Genomic DNA, 13,765 nt, shown 5'->3' with positions numbered 1-13,765 from the left:
CTGATCTGGACCCCCGAATGTGAGTGTCAGTGAGAAAGCCTGGGCAACCTATGGGGCCCTGAGCAGTGGATCAGTGTTTATCCCTGGAATACAAACAGACATCATGTGTCCGTAGCACAAAGAGGGATGCTCTCTCAGCCTAGACTCTTAGGGTAGTGCCTGGACCCTACCCTGAGTGAAATGACAGACTCTAGATATCCCCTATGTGGAAGGAATTGACAATAGGGTGGGAGGCTGGGGGTTGGGGGGGGTGCAGGAGGAGGGGAGGGAGACAGAACTGGGATTGACATGTAAAACAAGCTATTTAAAATTAAAATAAAAAATTAAAAAAAGAAATCTCTTATATAAGGTCCTTAAAACATTAAGCAGACATGTGACACATCATACACATCAAAATACAATGACATATTAATCTAAAGAGCTATATTAAGCCTCTACTGTGTGCATGCTCTAATGGTAATGGCTAAATCTGAGGAAATTGTTTAACTCTATGTGCTAGTAACCATTATCACGGTGAGGCAAATATCTAAAGATTATGGAAAAGCACAGTGTATGTTGTATTCCTAACATTTCATTGAATGAAAACCAGAATGAAATGTTTAAAAGGAAAAATTGTATTTTTCTAGCTTCTTAAAGGCATTAAGGACATCCTACTGAGTGTTTAGCAATTTATCCACACACTCATCCAATGAACACAAAGGTTTGAATTCTAAGTTCTCAGGAGTCAAAAGTGGATGGAACTACTGTTTAGTAAAAAAGAGTCCATCAGACACCAAGACAACATTGTCAGCCTGCACAGGAGGAGCTGAGGGGCAAAGAATCCATCCTTCCCAGCACTCACAAATGCTTTGATCAGCATCACAAGACAAAAATGTGCATGCTGGTACACGCAGTAGTCAATCAAAGTAAAAATGTTAAAGAATGTGCTTGTAGCAGCGTGAGGGGGTCTAAGGCCAGATAGAACTTTCCAAAAGGAATCCTTGTCAATTTTACCTGTGTTTCTTCTGGGGCTGCACATTTTCAAAGGGCTCTTTCTCCATTTTCTTTGGAAGGTTGTCACCATCTGTTAGGTTGTATGATGGGTCCTGCCAAGCATACTTGACCATCCGGCAACAGGCTTCCATGCGGAGATGGGCTCTCGCATGTGAATCTCTGTCAAGATTCAGGGGTGAAATCTAAGAATGCTGATGTATGTTCAAAGAGTCTCCAGCTGTGACCTGACCACAGCCTTCAGGATATTGGCACTTATGTAAATCATATTTTCATAAGGAGGCTAGATTGGGAAATCCACACCTCACTGGTATACAGTTTAGATTTGTTAGAAGAGGCCGGTAAATAAAATCCCTCAACCACATAATAAACAGCATTTTTTTAGTTTAGTTTAGAAAATGGGTCCGTGTATTATATTTCAAAGTTATATTAAGTCCCTTAAGCAGTAGTTTGAACAATTCATAATAAACATGGAATGGCACTCCTACACTGGTGCTTAAGTGGGTCCTAATGTTGTCCAAAGCAGTATGGCTCATATGCGGGGATTGCACACATTTATTCTGATGATGATATTAAAGAAATTTCCTCTCAGTAGAGGAATCTAAAGTGACTCAAATCACAGCTGCATGCATGTTTTTTAATTGAGAAAAGGACATAGAAACTTTAGAATATAATAGTGATGGTTTGAATAATCAAGACAAAGGTGGCAGGGAGTAACAGTCACTGTTCAGATCTACTGATTCTAAACTCCAGGTTGCTGTTAGAACACATATTCTTTGAGTGAAATTGGGACACAGTATTACAAAGACTGCTCTGCCGAGGGAGCGATAAACACACAGGTAAAACAGCAAGTGTATTTCAGCCCTGATATACAACTGGAGAAATAAAGATCCTTCTCTGCAGCAGGCTGTGCCCAACAAGGGAGTGGTGATAACTTGATGTAACTGTAAGTATTATCAAATGACTGAAGCCTTCCAGGGCAACTGTGGCGTTAACACGTCGGCTTTGCACTTTTCGGGTGCCAGGGCCAGTGCTGTTTATGGGTATGAGATTGGAGTGCAACCAGGGCCTCCTTCGGAGTACAAGCAGCTTCCCCAGTCAGCATATCCCCAGTCGTTGAAAATACACCAGCGCCATCTTGTGTTTGAAGTAGAAAACACAGTTCTTCCATAGAGTGATATGCTATTTATGATTTATTAAAGCTTGACTGAGGAGTCAGAAGAGCCAAGTCGGCCACAAGCTATAGAAGCCAGGCACACACCTTTAATCCCAGCAGCCAGAGGCTAGGAGGTGGTGGTACACACCTTTAATCCTAGGACTCTGGGCCAAGAGATAAGATAGATCTCTGTGAGTCCAAGGCCACCCAGATCTACACAAGAGTGAATCAGTCTAAAAGAGAATTATAGCTCACACCTTTAATCCCCAACATTAGGGAAGTATATCAGACAGAAGAAAGGTCTCAGAGAGGCATTCGTTCTCCAGCCATGCTGAAGAAAGGTTACAGTCTGAGGTTGGTGAGAGCTCATGGAGACAGGAAAAGTTCATTCAGTCTGAGGTAGAGGGAAGAAGCTAGTGGCTGACTGCTTTGCTTTTCTGATATTCAGCTTGAAGCTCGAACCCCAATGTCAGTCTCTGGGTCTTTTATTTTTCATGTTATACTTCTACCCTCACGTCACAAACAGGTGTCCTATAGTCTACTTGGAATTTATCAGCAGTACTAGTCCTGGTAAGTCAAATGTAGTAAAGTCAATTCTAGAAAGCCTTTAAAGAATCAATCTTGTTTATATAATGAGCCAAATTGCTTATTCATAAGAAGCATCTTCCACTAGGTACTCATCCCTTTCACCAATATTTATCTAACATCTAGTGTATGCCAGGTATCGGACTCTTCGTGGTAGGTACAGTAATAAACAGGCTAGGTGAGGTCTCGGTTCATGATACTCACATTGTGTAGGGAAATAGACTATAGAACTGTCAGCTAGAGGTGGAGTTCATCACAGGGAACCATGGGCTCAAGGGATAGAGATTTCTAAGAGTTAGCCATCTGTCTTAGGGTTTCTAATGGTATGACAAAGCACTGTGGCCAAAAGAAAGCTGGGGAGGAAACGGTTACACTTCAGCATTTCTGTCCACCACTGAACGAAGTCAGGGCAGAAACCCAAACAGGACACCAACCTGAAGTCAGGAACTGATGCAGAGGCCATGGAGGGGAGCTGCTTACTGACTTGCTTTCCCTGGCTTGCTTAGCCCATCTTCTTATAGAACGCAGGACCACCAGCCCAGGGATGGCACCACCCACCATGCCCTTGGCCCTCCCTCAGTGATCACTAATTGAGAAAATGCCTTAGCTGGATCTCATCAAGGCATTTCCTCAACGGAGGCTCCTTCCTCTGGGATGACTCTAGCTGTGTCACATTGACACACAAAGCCAGTCAGTACTGTCATCAAAGCCAAATGAGATGCCTTGTGAAACAGTGACACCCTGAACTCAGGAGTCTTGGAGAGCCTGGGTCGCAAAGCCTGCCTGAGTGTTTGAGTGAGACCCACACTGTGTGCTGGGTGCTGTGAGCTCCCTCACATTGGACTCCAGACCCTGTTGTGACTGATTTACAAAGCAGAGCTTTGCTCTCAAAGGGTTCTTTTTCCTCTCTCAATTTCGTTCAAGAGCAGCCTGGTAACTTAGAGGCCAGAGGAAGCATTCTTTAGAAGAACGGAAGGGATATTAGGAAAGTTTGTGTTTGGCTCCCCAACTTTTATGGTTACGTGATAAACAGCATGTGGTTGCTTCAGTACCTGGACTAAATGAATCACTAGTCAGATTGAGAAAAGTGCTTCCTAAAACTGGCTTCCTACAAGGTGGTGACAAGTGGTAACAGCTCAGCAGATACAGGCACCCATCACCAGGACTGGCAACCTGAGTTTGATCCATCCTTACAGCCCACAGTGGGAGAACATAACGAAGCCCTTGTCCTCTGACTTCTACACGTGCACTGTGGCACTTGTATGCAAAATTAATAAATTAAAAGGTAAGGTTGTAGCAAGGATGAACGAGTTTTGGCAGTCACCGGGCGCTGATCTGGAATGAACTCAACCATTCCCTTATTCTACCTTTGCAGAGCATGTGGTGTGGGAGTCCTTTCCCACACTGAGACCCCACGGGGGACAAGAAAGATAATGGAGAAGGGGTCTCGCAAGGACATCTCCATGCGTAGCACTGTTTAAAACTGTGGAAGTTACTACAGATATGTGTGTGACAAGAAAGAGAACTTGAAGCAAAAAGAAGTATCTGCACTGAACCTTATGAATATGCTACCTTCAGGTCACATCTTGTCACCTATTAGAATTTGATATGATAGCAAGAAGACAAGTGCCAAATGGGAGTGACCATGAGGTACAAATGGGGGCGTTGACAGGCAGGGCTGGGGGTAGCAGAAAGCAGAGTATTACTCAACTTGTCAGCCTTGGTGCTCACTGAAGCACTGTGCGAAAAGCTGACATGTTAGCAAGATGGATCTTAGAGGACTTGAAAGGATGACATGGAGATCCGTCAGAAAGTTATTTCAATAGTTTAGGATGATTCAGTGTTTACTGGGACAAGACATGATGAATTAGAGGGGGGGGTATAATGCTGAGATAATATCTTTAATGAATCATCCCAATGCAGCAACATCACTGAAAGTAGATGAAGATGATGGTTAAAGCTCTAGTTCCAATAATCTGTCCAAAAAAAAAAAAAACAGTAAGTAAATACTGTGTCTTCAAGTGATGGGGTTTCAGAAACTTCTCTGAGTTCCCTGCATGGGCTGCACACTGCCTCAGGTAGAAGAGCTGTGGTCATGTAACACTGGTCTGTTTTCTGGCCACAGTGACTACTTACAGAGTGTCTCTGGAAGCATTTCCTGGTGTGAAAGCAACATTTTGCATCTGAGTCCCCTCTGGTCCTTTCACTTGCTTCTCCTCTTCAAGAATGACTGCAGGTTTATTCACAGCAAGCTTGCCCCCAGACACAAGGTCACTTTGGACTTCTAAAACAAGAGCTGAGAAGAAACGAACAAATTGCGAAATGAACAAGAGCATCAGGAATCCAAAATACACTCCCACAAGTGTAAAACCTTTACCCTTTGAGTACCTTTAAACAAGAAGTTGGACTTTATTTAACTGGATACTTGCCAATTCATTCTTCTTAAGATATTAGACAAAAGTACTAATAACATGTATTCCCAAGGTTAATTTAATTATTCTCTATTCCAGTTATTCAAATAAGCTATAGTATCTACATATATGTCTTTAGATTGTTGTCTATGATTCAGACTCAAGCCTGCAATCCAATACTATGAAAGATGTGTGTAAAGCTTTGTGTGGGGATAATGGTTTTTCCTCACTTTGATAAAGGAACGGGGAAGCTCACAAGGAAGAAAAAGATGCTAGAAGAGAAAAAGTCCAAAGTCAGGAACACAGTGGCGGGTGGCAGAAGTCAACCGTATGCTGTTCCTCTGAAACCACCACCTTGTTTGTTAAGCTAAGGCTCCCCAAGGGGAACTGGGACTCACTGATTTAGGCTGTTTTAGCTGACCAGTGAGTCTGTCTCTGTCCCCAGTGCTGGGATTACAGGTGTTGTAACCACACTTGACTTTTCACAATAGTGCTGGCAATCAAACCCAGAGGTTAGCAGTTAACTGACTGAGCTGTCTTCCCAGATGCCAATGACAGTTTCTGACATTCAAACAGCATACTGTTCCCAGACAACACCCATGTAAGTCAAGAAATACAGCACTGATGCATACATTTCCCACAAGCCTTTCTCTCCTACTTAGTGTATAAGAGTCTAACTTCAGTATTGGCCTTCTGGGAAAGAGGTAGAAGACAGAGAATCCCAGAAACTAGTACAAGGAATCCTATTTCTCTTTATAGGCTTCACTGTGGAAACTAGGGAACATCGGGCCTCCGTGACAAAACCCTTCATGGTTGCATACATATGGACTTGGCTTTCTGGAGATGTAACTAGGACCTATCAAGAAACTTTCTGGAAAGTGGTTTACAAACAAGGATAAGGTTGCTCTCTAGCCAGAGGCAAGCCAGCTGTCACTGCCTGGTTCCGAGAGCAAGACAGAGCAGGAAGGAGGCTGAGCCGGGTAGGATGCATATGGCTCACTCAAAGTACAATCCAGGTCAAATGACAAAATACAAGTGACCCAGGCATCGACTTCTCTGGGAAGCCTGGCACAAGAGGATCTCCATCCCAAGGTTTTTCCTCTCAGCCAAGTGGCGCTCTGCAGACTGGAGAGTTCTAAAGCCCTCCCTAAGAGACTGATTACATAAACAGATGGTACAACATTAAAACATGATTGGACATGTAATCCATTTTTCCTTGATGGGAATGCATGGGGCTTACAAATTATATATCTGTAAAACAGAAAAGGAATTGTGTTGAGCTTTCTTTTTTAATCTTTTTGCTCTTCTGAAGTATTGTAGGTAACAAAATATGGAACCCTATTTAATACACTTTAATAAATGAGGCTAAAGAGCGAAACAGCAAGATCCGGAGCTGAAACATGAGCTGTTTGAATAAACATAATTTTAGTATAAAGCAATGTCATCAGGTGTGTTGGGGTGTCAAAATAAAGTAACTTCAAAGCTCACCTTCCACCTTGCACATGCTGCAAAAGGTTTTAATCTTGGAGATGTCAAACTCAAGGTTCCTGAGGAAGACTTGCTTCCTTTGTTGAACAATGGAGAGGTCAGGATTAATCCAGTGTTCTCCACATGAAACATATACCTATCAAAGAAATGAGTCAGGGAGCTGGTGTGCAAGGGATTGAAGCACTTTTATTCAAGAAAAAACTCAGAATAGAAGAAATCACGACAGTCAGAACCTTACAGAGGATGAACAGCCAAACTGCAATATCATGGAATACCACCCAGTAACGAAAAGGAACAAACTATTGACAAAGACCCTGGCTCTGCAGAGCACAGGGCAAAACCTTAACTGTGTGTGTGCTGTTTGATGCCAGGGACTCTTTCTTGGCTTGCCAGTGATGCCAGCATCTCATACAACACAGCATGGAGCAGAAAACAAAAGGTGACACATCTTCTTTGCAACTCCTATAAGTCTATAGTCATTTACAAATAAACACATTTTAAGTAATCTTTTTAAATGGAAGGGAAGGGAAGAAGGAAGAATTGAGTGAGATACAGGTGTAATCAGAGGCTGGCCAACGGTGACCATGGCACAGATGTGAGCTGCTGGCACTTTTTGTAAATACAGCTTTACTGGGAAAGAGGCTTGCCCGTTTGTTTACAAGTAATCAGAAATGGTGGTGTTTCAGTAGAGACCACATTGTCACCAAAGCCTACCACCTTCACTACCTGTCCTTTCATGGAAAAAAGATCCCTTGCCTCAATGGCTAGCAGTTAAAACATGTACCACTCCTGCAGGGCAAGGCTCCTAGCATCCATATTGGGTGGCTTACCACCACCCCTAAATTAGCTTCAGGAGATACAACACTCACTTATGGCCTCCAGGGGCACTGCATATGTATGTATAAACCTGTACAGAGACACACAACTATACACATAATTAAAAATCAAGGTCTTTTTAAACACACACACACACACACGTCTGGATTTGTTTTTTGCTGTTTGTGTGTATATAGTTTCAAGTCTGGCGACTCTGTATTAGATGACCAATAAGGAACTCAACTTTGGAAGAGGCTAATTCTCCTTCTCTCAGTGGTCATTAGTTACCTGTAGTTCTTTGTCTATGGGTAGGACTCTATGAAATTTCTCCCCTTCCATATTAACATGTCTGTTGATATTGCCATTGTTCTGGTCTTGTTTATGCATATACATACATACATAGATGCATACATATTTGTATAAGACAATAATAGTCAGAGGAAAAAAAGGCTGTCAACTTGAGAGTGGCAAGGGACTTGGGGGAGCTTTGAGGAAGAGTGTTTGAGAAAATTAAAAACTGTAGAATTCTACTTCAATTAAAATTATGTAGAATTAACATGTCTCTTTTAAAGTAGCTTTAGCTTACTGAACAATACTAAAATGTACAACAAATGTTGCACTTTCTCCTCATTTTTCATGTATCTATGTCTTAAATGCCCTTAAATACATTCTCCTCTCCCCTTCTTTCCATCCTTCTTACCATATATATAGTAAGTGTTCATCTATATAGCCCGGTCTAACCTTGCACTTCAAAATCATCCAGCCCCAGTCTACTGATTGCTGGGAGTGAGGGAATGCCACCACACTTGGCACATATCCTCTTAAAGGAGAGGAAAAAATAATGACACGCTGAAACCTAGCCTGAAGAGAACCCCAGTGTTACCTCAGGCCATCATCATGCACTCCTCATGTAATTCTTTGCATGAGGATGTAGGAAAGTTCCTCCTGGTCATTTCCCTTCTTGAACAACAGGCTTCTCATTCTTTTGCAGACATTAAGCCTAATAATTGGTCCCATTACAACCCTCACACTCACAGGGTGGTGAGTTAAACCCTGGTGACTACAGACACACTCCCAATTCCATCTCACCCTCCTTATACCCTTATTCCCTTTGCCCTGGTGCCTCCTCTATACTTCTCTCTAGGCTACATTTATCTTTTGTTATTATTTATTTTAACTTAGTCTGTCAAAAGTTCCATCTGAAAAAAGAAAACAAAACCAAACAAACAACTGTTTCTGTATAAACAGAACCATTAGAAACAAACAAAATGCTTAAAAATGGTAGAATTCACATTCCACATAAAACCTGCTCACCTGCTGCTTCTCGCACTATTCAGTATTGGATGGCTTTCAAACTCTCTCAAGAGGTTCTAAGATTTCAGAGCACTAGTCAAGCTGTTTTGTTTTAGTTTGCTTTGGTCACATGTGCGTGTGTGTGCGTGTGCATGTGTGTGTGTGTGTGTGTGTGTGTGTGTCTGTGTGTCTGTGTGTATGTGTTAATGCACTGCTTTTTCTTGAGACAGTGTCTCCCTACACAGACCAGACTGGCTCAGAACTTACTATATAGCTAAAATTGACCTTGAACTTACAACAATTCTCCTGTTTCAGATTCTAGGAGTACTGTGGTTACCGGCATGAACCACCATGTCCAGCTTGGAGATTTGATATTATAATATGAGCTTTGGTCTTTATTCAAGGAACTTCAGGCATCAGTCAAGGAAAGGAATGTTTTTACCTATGCTGATATCTGTAAATCCAGAAATGGGGGAGCAAGACTAGGTTGTGCAAGACTGTCCATTTCTCAGCTTTTTCTAGACTCCAAGTAGAGCAAATAAAAATGTATACTCTTTTTTAAATCTGAGAAATTGAGGAAATTAGTGATTTGGTAAGAAAATCATTAAATAACTACATATTGATTTCAAAACGAGTTAAGGATCTATCTCAATCAGCAACAGATGTAGAAATCAGAAGTGGTGAATAATTGGCCTGCCTTAGGCTCCATAGTGGAGAAAAAGGTATCTTTTTTATAGCGGCATGATACCCATATATTTATTTATCATGATTAGTCATGCAGAGCCGGCCCACTGCCTAGGAAGGCAGCAATGCTATTGGTTAGTATTGCTTTTGGGTGGTGGGAACTCTGAGAGAGAATACGAATGGCAAGCATGGAAGCATTGAGGGCTGTTTTCCTTAGCTCACGCTCATGTATTCACATTTCTGATTCCACCCTCTCTTGGGTTACCAGTTCATCTCTCTGTAGGTCATTCACGGAACAAATTTCCTTCCCCTTTTCATTGAAAAGTCTCCGAGCAGCAGAGGGTAAATTTAAAATTTCAGTGCACCTGTAATAAGAGACGAATAAATTGATTTTGCATACAGACAGCTTCCAAAGTAAGAAAACAAAAGAAACCAAGGCCCGGCCATTAATGAGGACTCACGAGCCAGGGTGTCTTTTGACTCTCAGTTCCTGTCTCTGGTCTACGGTCTTAAGAAACTTGAACTTTCGCAGCCTGTGCTTATCTACATCTGGCCATTTCTGTGACTTTAACTCATGTCCATCCTTTTACCGAAAATACATTCTTTGGCTTTCTCAGTTGAAGTTCCATGCTTGCTCCAAAGTCACCAAAGCCACACCTGTCACCCAGCAGCTCCTCTTCCTCCTCTCACAGAAGTGATTGAAACCAGGGTTTTTGCCTGGTTAAATGTTACCAATGATTCCCTGCTCCTCAGTTTCCCACAATATTTTGTGGGCACTGAGACAAATGACGTACCTTCTTGACTCCTGGAGGAGTCACCTATCTAGCCAAGAGTGAAGACAGGCCATCGGCTGACTCATAGTGTGATGCGGGGGGGGGGGGGCATTGTAAGCAATGGCCAGCATCTTTTAAGGACAAAGGAAACCAGTGAATTCCTTCCTGCAGGGGTTTTGTCTAAGGAAGTGACATAGCCTGGACTTGAAAGCATAACTAGGAGTTCATTAAGAGTACATGAACAACGTGGATGTTATGGAGGGAGGAAGGGGGAGGAGAGGGGCAGACAAGACTTTGACTGGGGAGGGGAAAGGAGAGTAATACAGAGAGAAAGAGGAAGAAGAGGCAACACTAAGGATGTGTGAAAAGACAGTAAGGGAAACATTATTTTATAAGCTTACTTAAAAATACCAATGTACGCCGGGCGGTGGTGGCGCACGCCTTTAATCCCAGCACTCGGGAGGCAGAGGCAGGCGGATCTCTGTGAGTTCGAGGCCAGGCTGGACCGACAGCCTCAAAAACAATACAGAGAAACCCTGTCTCGTAAAAAACCAAAAAAAAAAAAAAACAACCAATGTACATACATTTATGCATATGTGCATTTATATAGTTCAAATGTAGTTACTTATACCACATAGGGTGATATTTTCCCAAGACTAATAAAACCCCTATGCCAGACATTGAAACTCCCTTTTAGAGCTGTTGGCTGTGTTTCCAAGAGACTCCTAAAACAGCATAGACTATTGTTCTTGCCCTAGGTTTCCTCAGAACTCAAAAGTGAGACCCAATTGCATAAGACACCTTACACTTCAGACACAGAACTTGGAGGAATCAAGTTATAACTGACGTGGAAGTCTCCTTCTTGGGGGCTAGCTCTCATAATATCAGAAAGTACTATGCAGGCTTAATAATCCCACCCAACTATAAAGCCTTGGTTTCAGTAAATAATTGGCCAGTAAGATACCTCCAATGGGACTACTATCTTGGGGAGTAACTAACAGCTAGTCTAATTGGAATTAAAACCCCATTCAATAGGAGGGAATCCAGGCCTAGTACTGTAAACCTAGATAACTTCCTATGGTTGGAGAGGTCATGGACCCTACAGAAGAATTCACTACTGATATTTTTCTAAACCAATATAATTTATAATTTAATATTATAATTTATAATATAAAGATACGTGCAGGGCCCTCCCCTCATCAGAGAACTTTCTTTTCTCGGTAGGCAGAGGCTACTACAAGGATCCACCACTGGTAAAAAATGCAGAGAGTATGTGACAATGGAGTGTCTAGCCTTAGTTGGGAGATCTACAACATAGCCTAAGACTCAGGAAATGCCATGGAAGATGGAGATAGAAAGACTGTAAGAGTCAGAGAATATGGATGCCTGTGAGTTTGAGGCCGGGCTGGTCCGACAGCCTCCAAAACAATACAGAGAAACCCTGTCTCATAAAACCAAAAAAAAAAAAAAAAAAAAAAAAAAAGAAGAGTTAAGGCTGGGCCTGAGTATGTGAATGGATTGGGGGATCTGATGAGTCTGGAAAGAAGATGGGAGCAGCTTGAAGGTATTTGGGATTCTAGAATGACAAACCGGAGTTCTAGGTCACAGAGAGCCGCTGAAGGTATTGGAACATAGGTGTATTGGCCTTGACTATGCTTAGACCCTGGGGGGACAGAAGTAGAGCTGGCAGATGAGCTGGGCCATTTCCTAAACAATATTGTTGGATGAAGGCATTGACACGCATTACTGGTACCACATGTAGTGAGGTAGAAATGACTTTGTGTTCCTCAGCTACACTTAGCACAAGCATTTCTAACTTCATCAGCATGCAGCAATTAAGCAGATAATGAGACCAGATATGTCTTGAGTGGGTCTTGAAAGGAAATAAGCCAGAAAGAAGTACATTGTCTCATGCTCCATTTGATGGAGCAGTGTACAGAGTGCGGTTCCTCACTCACAGCAGTGGGTGGGATTGCCCTCTACTATTTGAGTGATAACGAAAAGGCTAATGCAGTGCCTCCTTTCCCTGGACTGACGTCATTTCCCATCCATGTGGTTACAAGTCCACAGCATGTCAGCATTTGTTCCTGCACTCACGGTTGGGTCACAGAGGAGAAGGAATGGGTGGCTAATTAATCTTTCTTTATCCTTTATCCTGTTTCGAAAACCTAGTTTTAGAGCTCAGTTTGGCCCTTCCAGGCAGGCTTCCGAGGGATGAGACAAGCAGTTTTCTGTACACTCCTTTCTCTTTGTAGTTTCCATGCTGGCCAGCACCAACATGTGGAGCAGAAAACAACTGACTTCTAGCACCTTATAACGAATGTGTCTTCTGGAGTCTGATTATCTAGATCCAAATGCCAGATCTCTGTTATTCTAGTTTTGGGATTTCTGGAGTTTTCCAGTTTTGTGTTTTGGAGGGAGATTTTGTAAATTAGCTTTGACCTCCTATCACAACACATGATTAAAAATGTCTACAGTCATTACATTCACAACTTATATATAGAAATGTTTTGTGTGCTATCTGTTAAGCATGACCACCCAAGCATTCATATGCAAAGCACATTTGCATTTCAAATAGTAAACATTTACCTCTCTAAAAGGTGGTGAAATTCAATCTGGTTTCTTTCTGTTTCAGAATAGTTTGCGGCACGGCTTTTCTCCTTCCTTTCAGCATTAACATTTCTGCAACATACAATTCAAGGCATGTGCATGTTATTGACATGGTTGACTAGCTACAGCATGTCTTAACATGTGCAAAAGTGGTGAGAGCTTAATTTATAATGATTTGCTGCCAATAATCTACCTTTCTTTAAAATATGAAACTTCAAGTTTTAACAGAATTGAATATTAAACTTCATATTTCATAATTCAGTGTAAAACTTCAAACTGTATACTGGATGATATGGCTTCCTAAAGAAACACGTGTTCTGTGAGGGATTTGTAAAAGAAAATCTGCAATATTCTGATCCTTTTTCCACAGTTCTGGACACTCTAAAATGTTAATTAAAAACTTAAAGATGACATTCATTTTTCTCTGTAATGTTTTATTTACTTAATGATTCTATTATGAATCTAAATCTAGACAAATTTTAGATTTCATCAGAAAACAAATACCTGATCGGAATATATCTTTATTCCGATTTTGAAGTCAGAGAACCTGTTCTGTGTAGTTTTATAATCACTGTGTCTTAGAAAATGGAAAATGGATCAAATGCAGCTAATCACTCATGAGCGCTATTGTGGTGCCCACTGTAGGCTTTTTTTTTTTCTTTTTATCATTTTTTATTTTAATTTTAAATAGCTTGTTTTACATGTCAATCCCAGTTCCCTCTCCCTCCCCTCCTCCCGCACTCCCCTTCCCCCCCTCCCTCCCACCCTATTGCCAAATCCTTCCACATAGGGGATATCTAGAGTCTGTCATTTTACTCTTGGTAGGGTCCAGGCACTCCCCTAAGAGTCCAGGCTGAGAGAGCATCCCTCTTTGTGCTATAGGCACATGAAGACAGTTTGTATACCAGGGATAGACACTGATCCACAGCTCAGGGCCCCACAGGTTGCCCAGGCCTTCT

At 41.9% G+C, this 13,765-nt stretch overlaps 1 protein-coding gene across 13 annotated transcripts in view; it reads right to left on the bottom strand.

The window, feature by feature from the left end:
* The window catches only part of Dcdc1 (doublecortin domain containing 1), a 414,546-nt gene that overhangs the window by 44,926 nt on the left and 355,855 nt on the right, over positions 1-13,765 (bottom strand). For 12 of the 13 annotated variants that reach the window (XR_005877304.1, XM_040745964.1, XM_040745975.1 and 9 more), the window contains 5 exons: positions 12,786-12,878; positions 9,689-9,788; positions 6,631-6,766; positions 4,868-5,027; positions 994-1,152 (listed from right to left, as the gene is read on the bottom strand). Coding sequence is in view for 12 of the 13 variants with exons in the window: in XM_040745964.1 (XP_040601898.1) it covers positions 994-1,152; positions 4,868-5,027; positions 6,631-6,766; positions 9,689-9,788; positions 12,786-12,878 (648 nt within the window). In the remaining variant the exon portion in view is untranslated. The remainder of the gene's footprint in view (positions 1-993; positions 1,153-4,867; positions 5,028-6,630; positions 6,767-9,688; positions 9,789-12,785; positions 12,879-13,765) is intronic. The other variant, XM_040745974.1, reaches the window with a different exon arrangement.

The sequence above is a fragment of the Mesocricetus auratus genome, unplaced genomic scaffold, assembly GCF_017639785.1.
Source record: "Mesocricetus auratus isolate SY011 unplaced genomic scaffold, BCM_Maur_2.0 Super-Scaffold_100004, whole genome shotgun sequence".
NCBI lineage: Eukaryota > Metazoa > Chordata > Mammalia > Rodentia > Cricetidae > Mesocricetus > Mesocricetus auratus.
The sequence above is the reverse complement of the archived record's forward strand: the minus strand, read 5'-3'. Positions and strand labels throughout refer to the sequence as shown.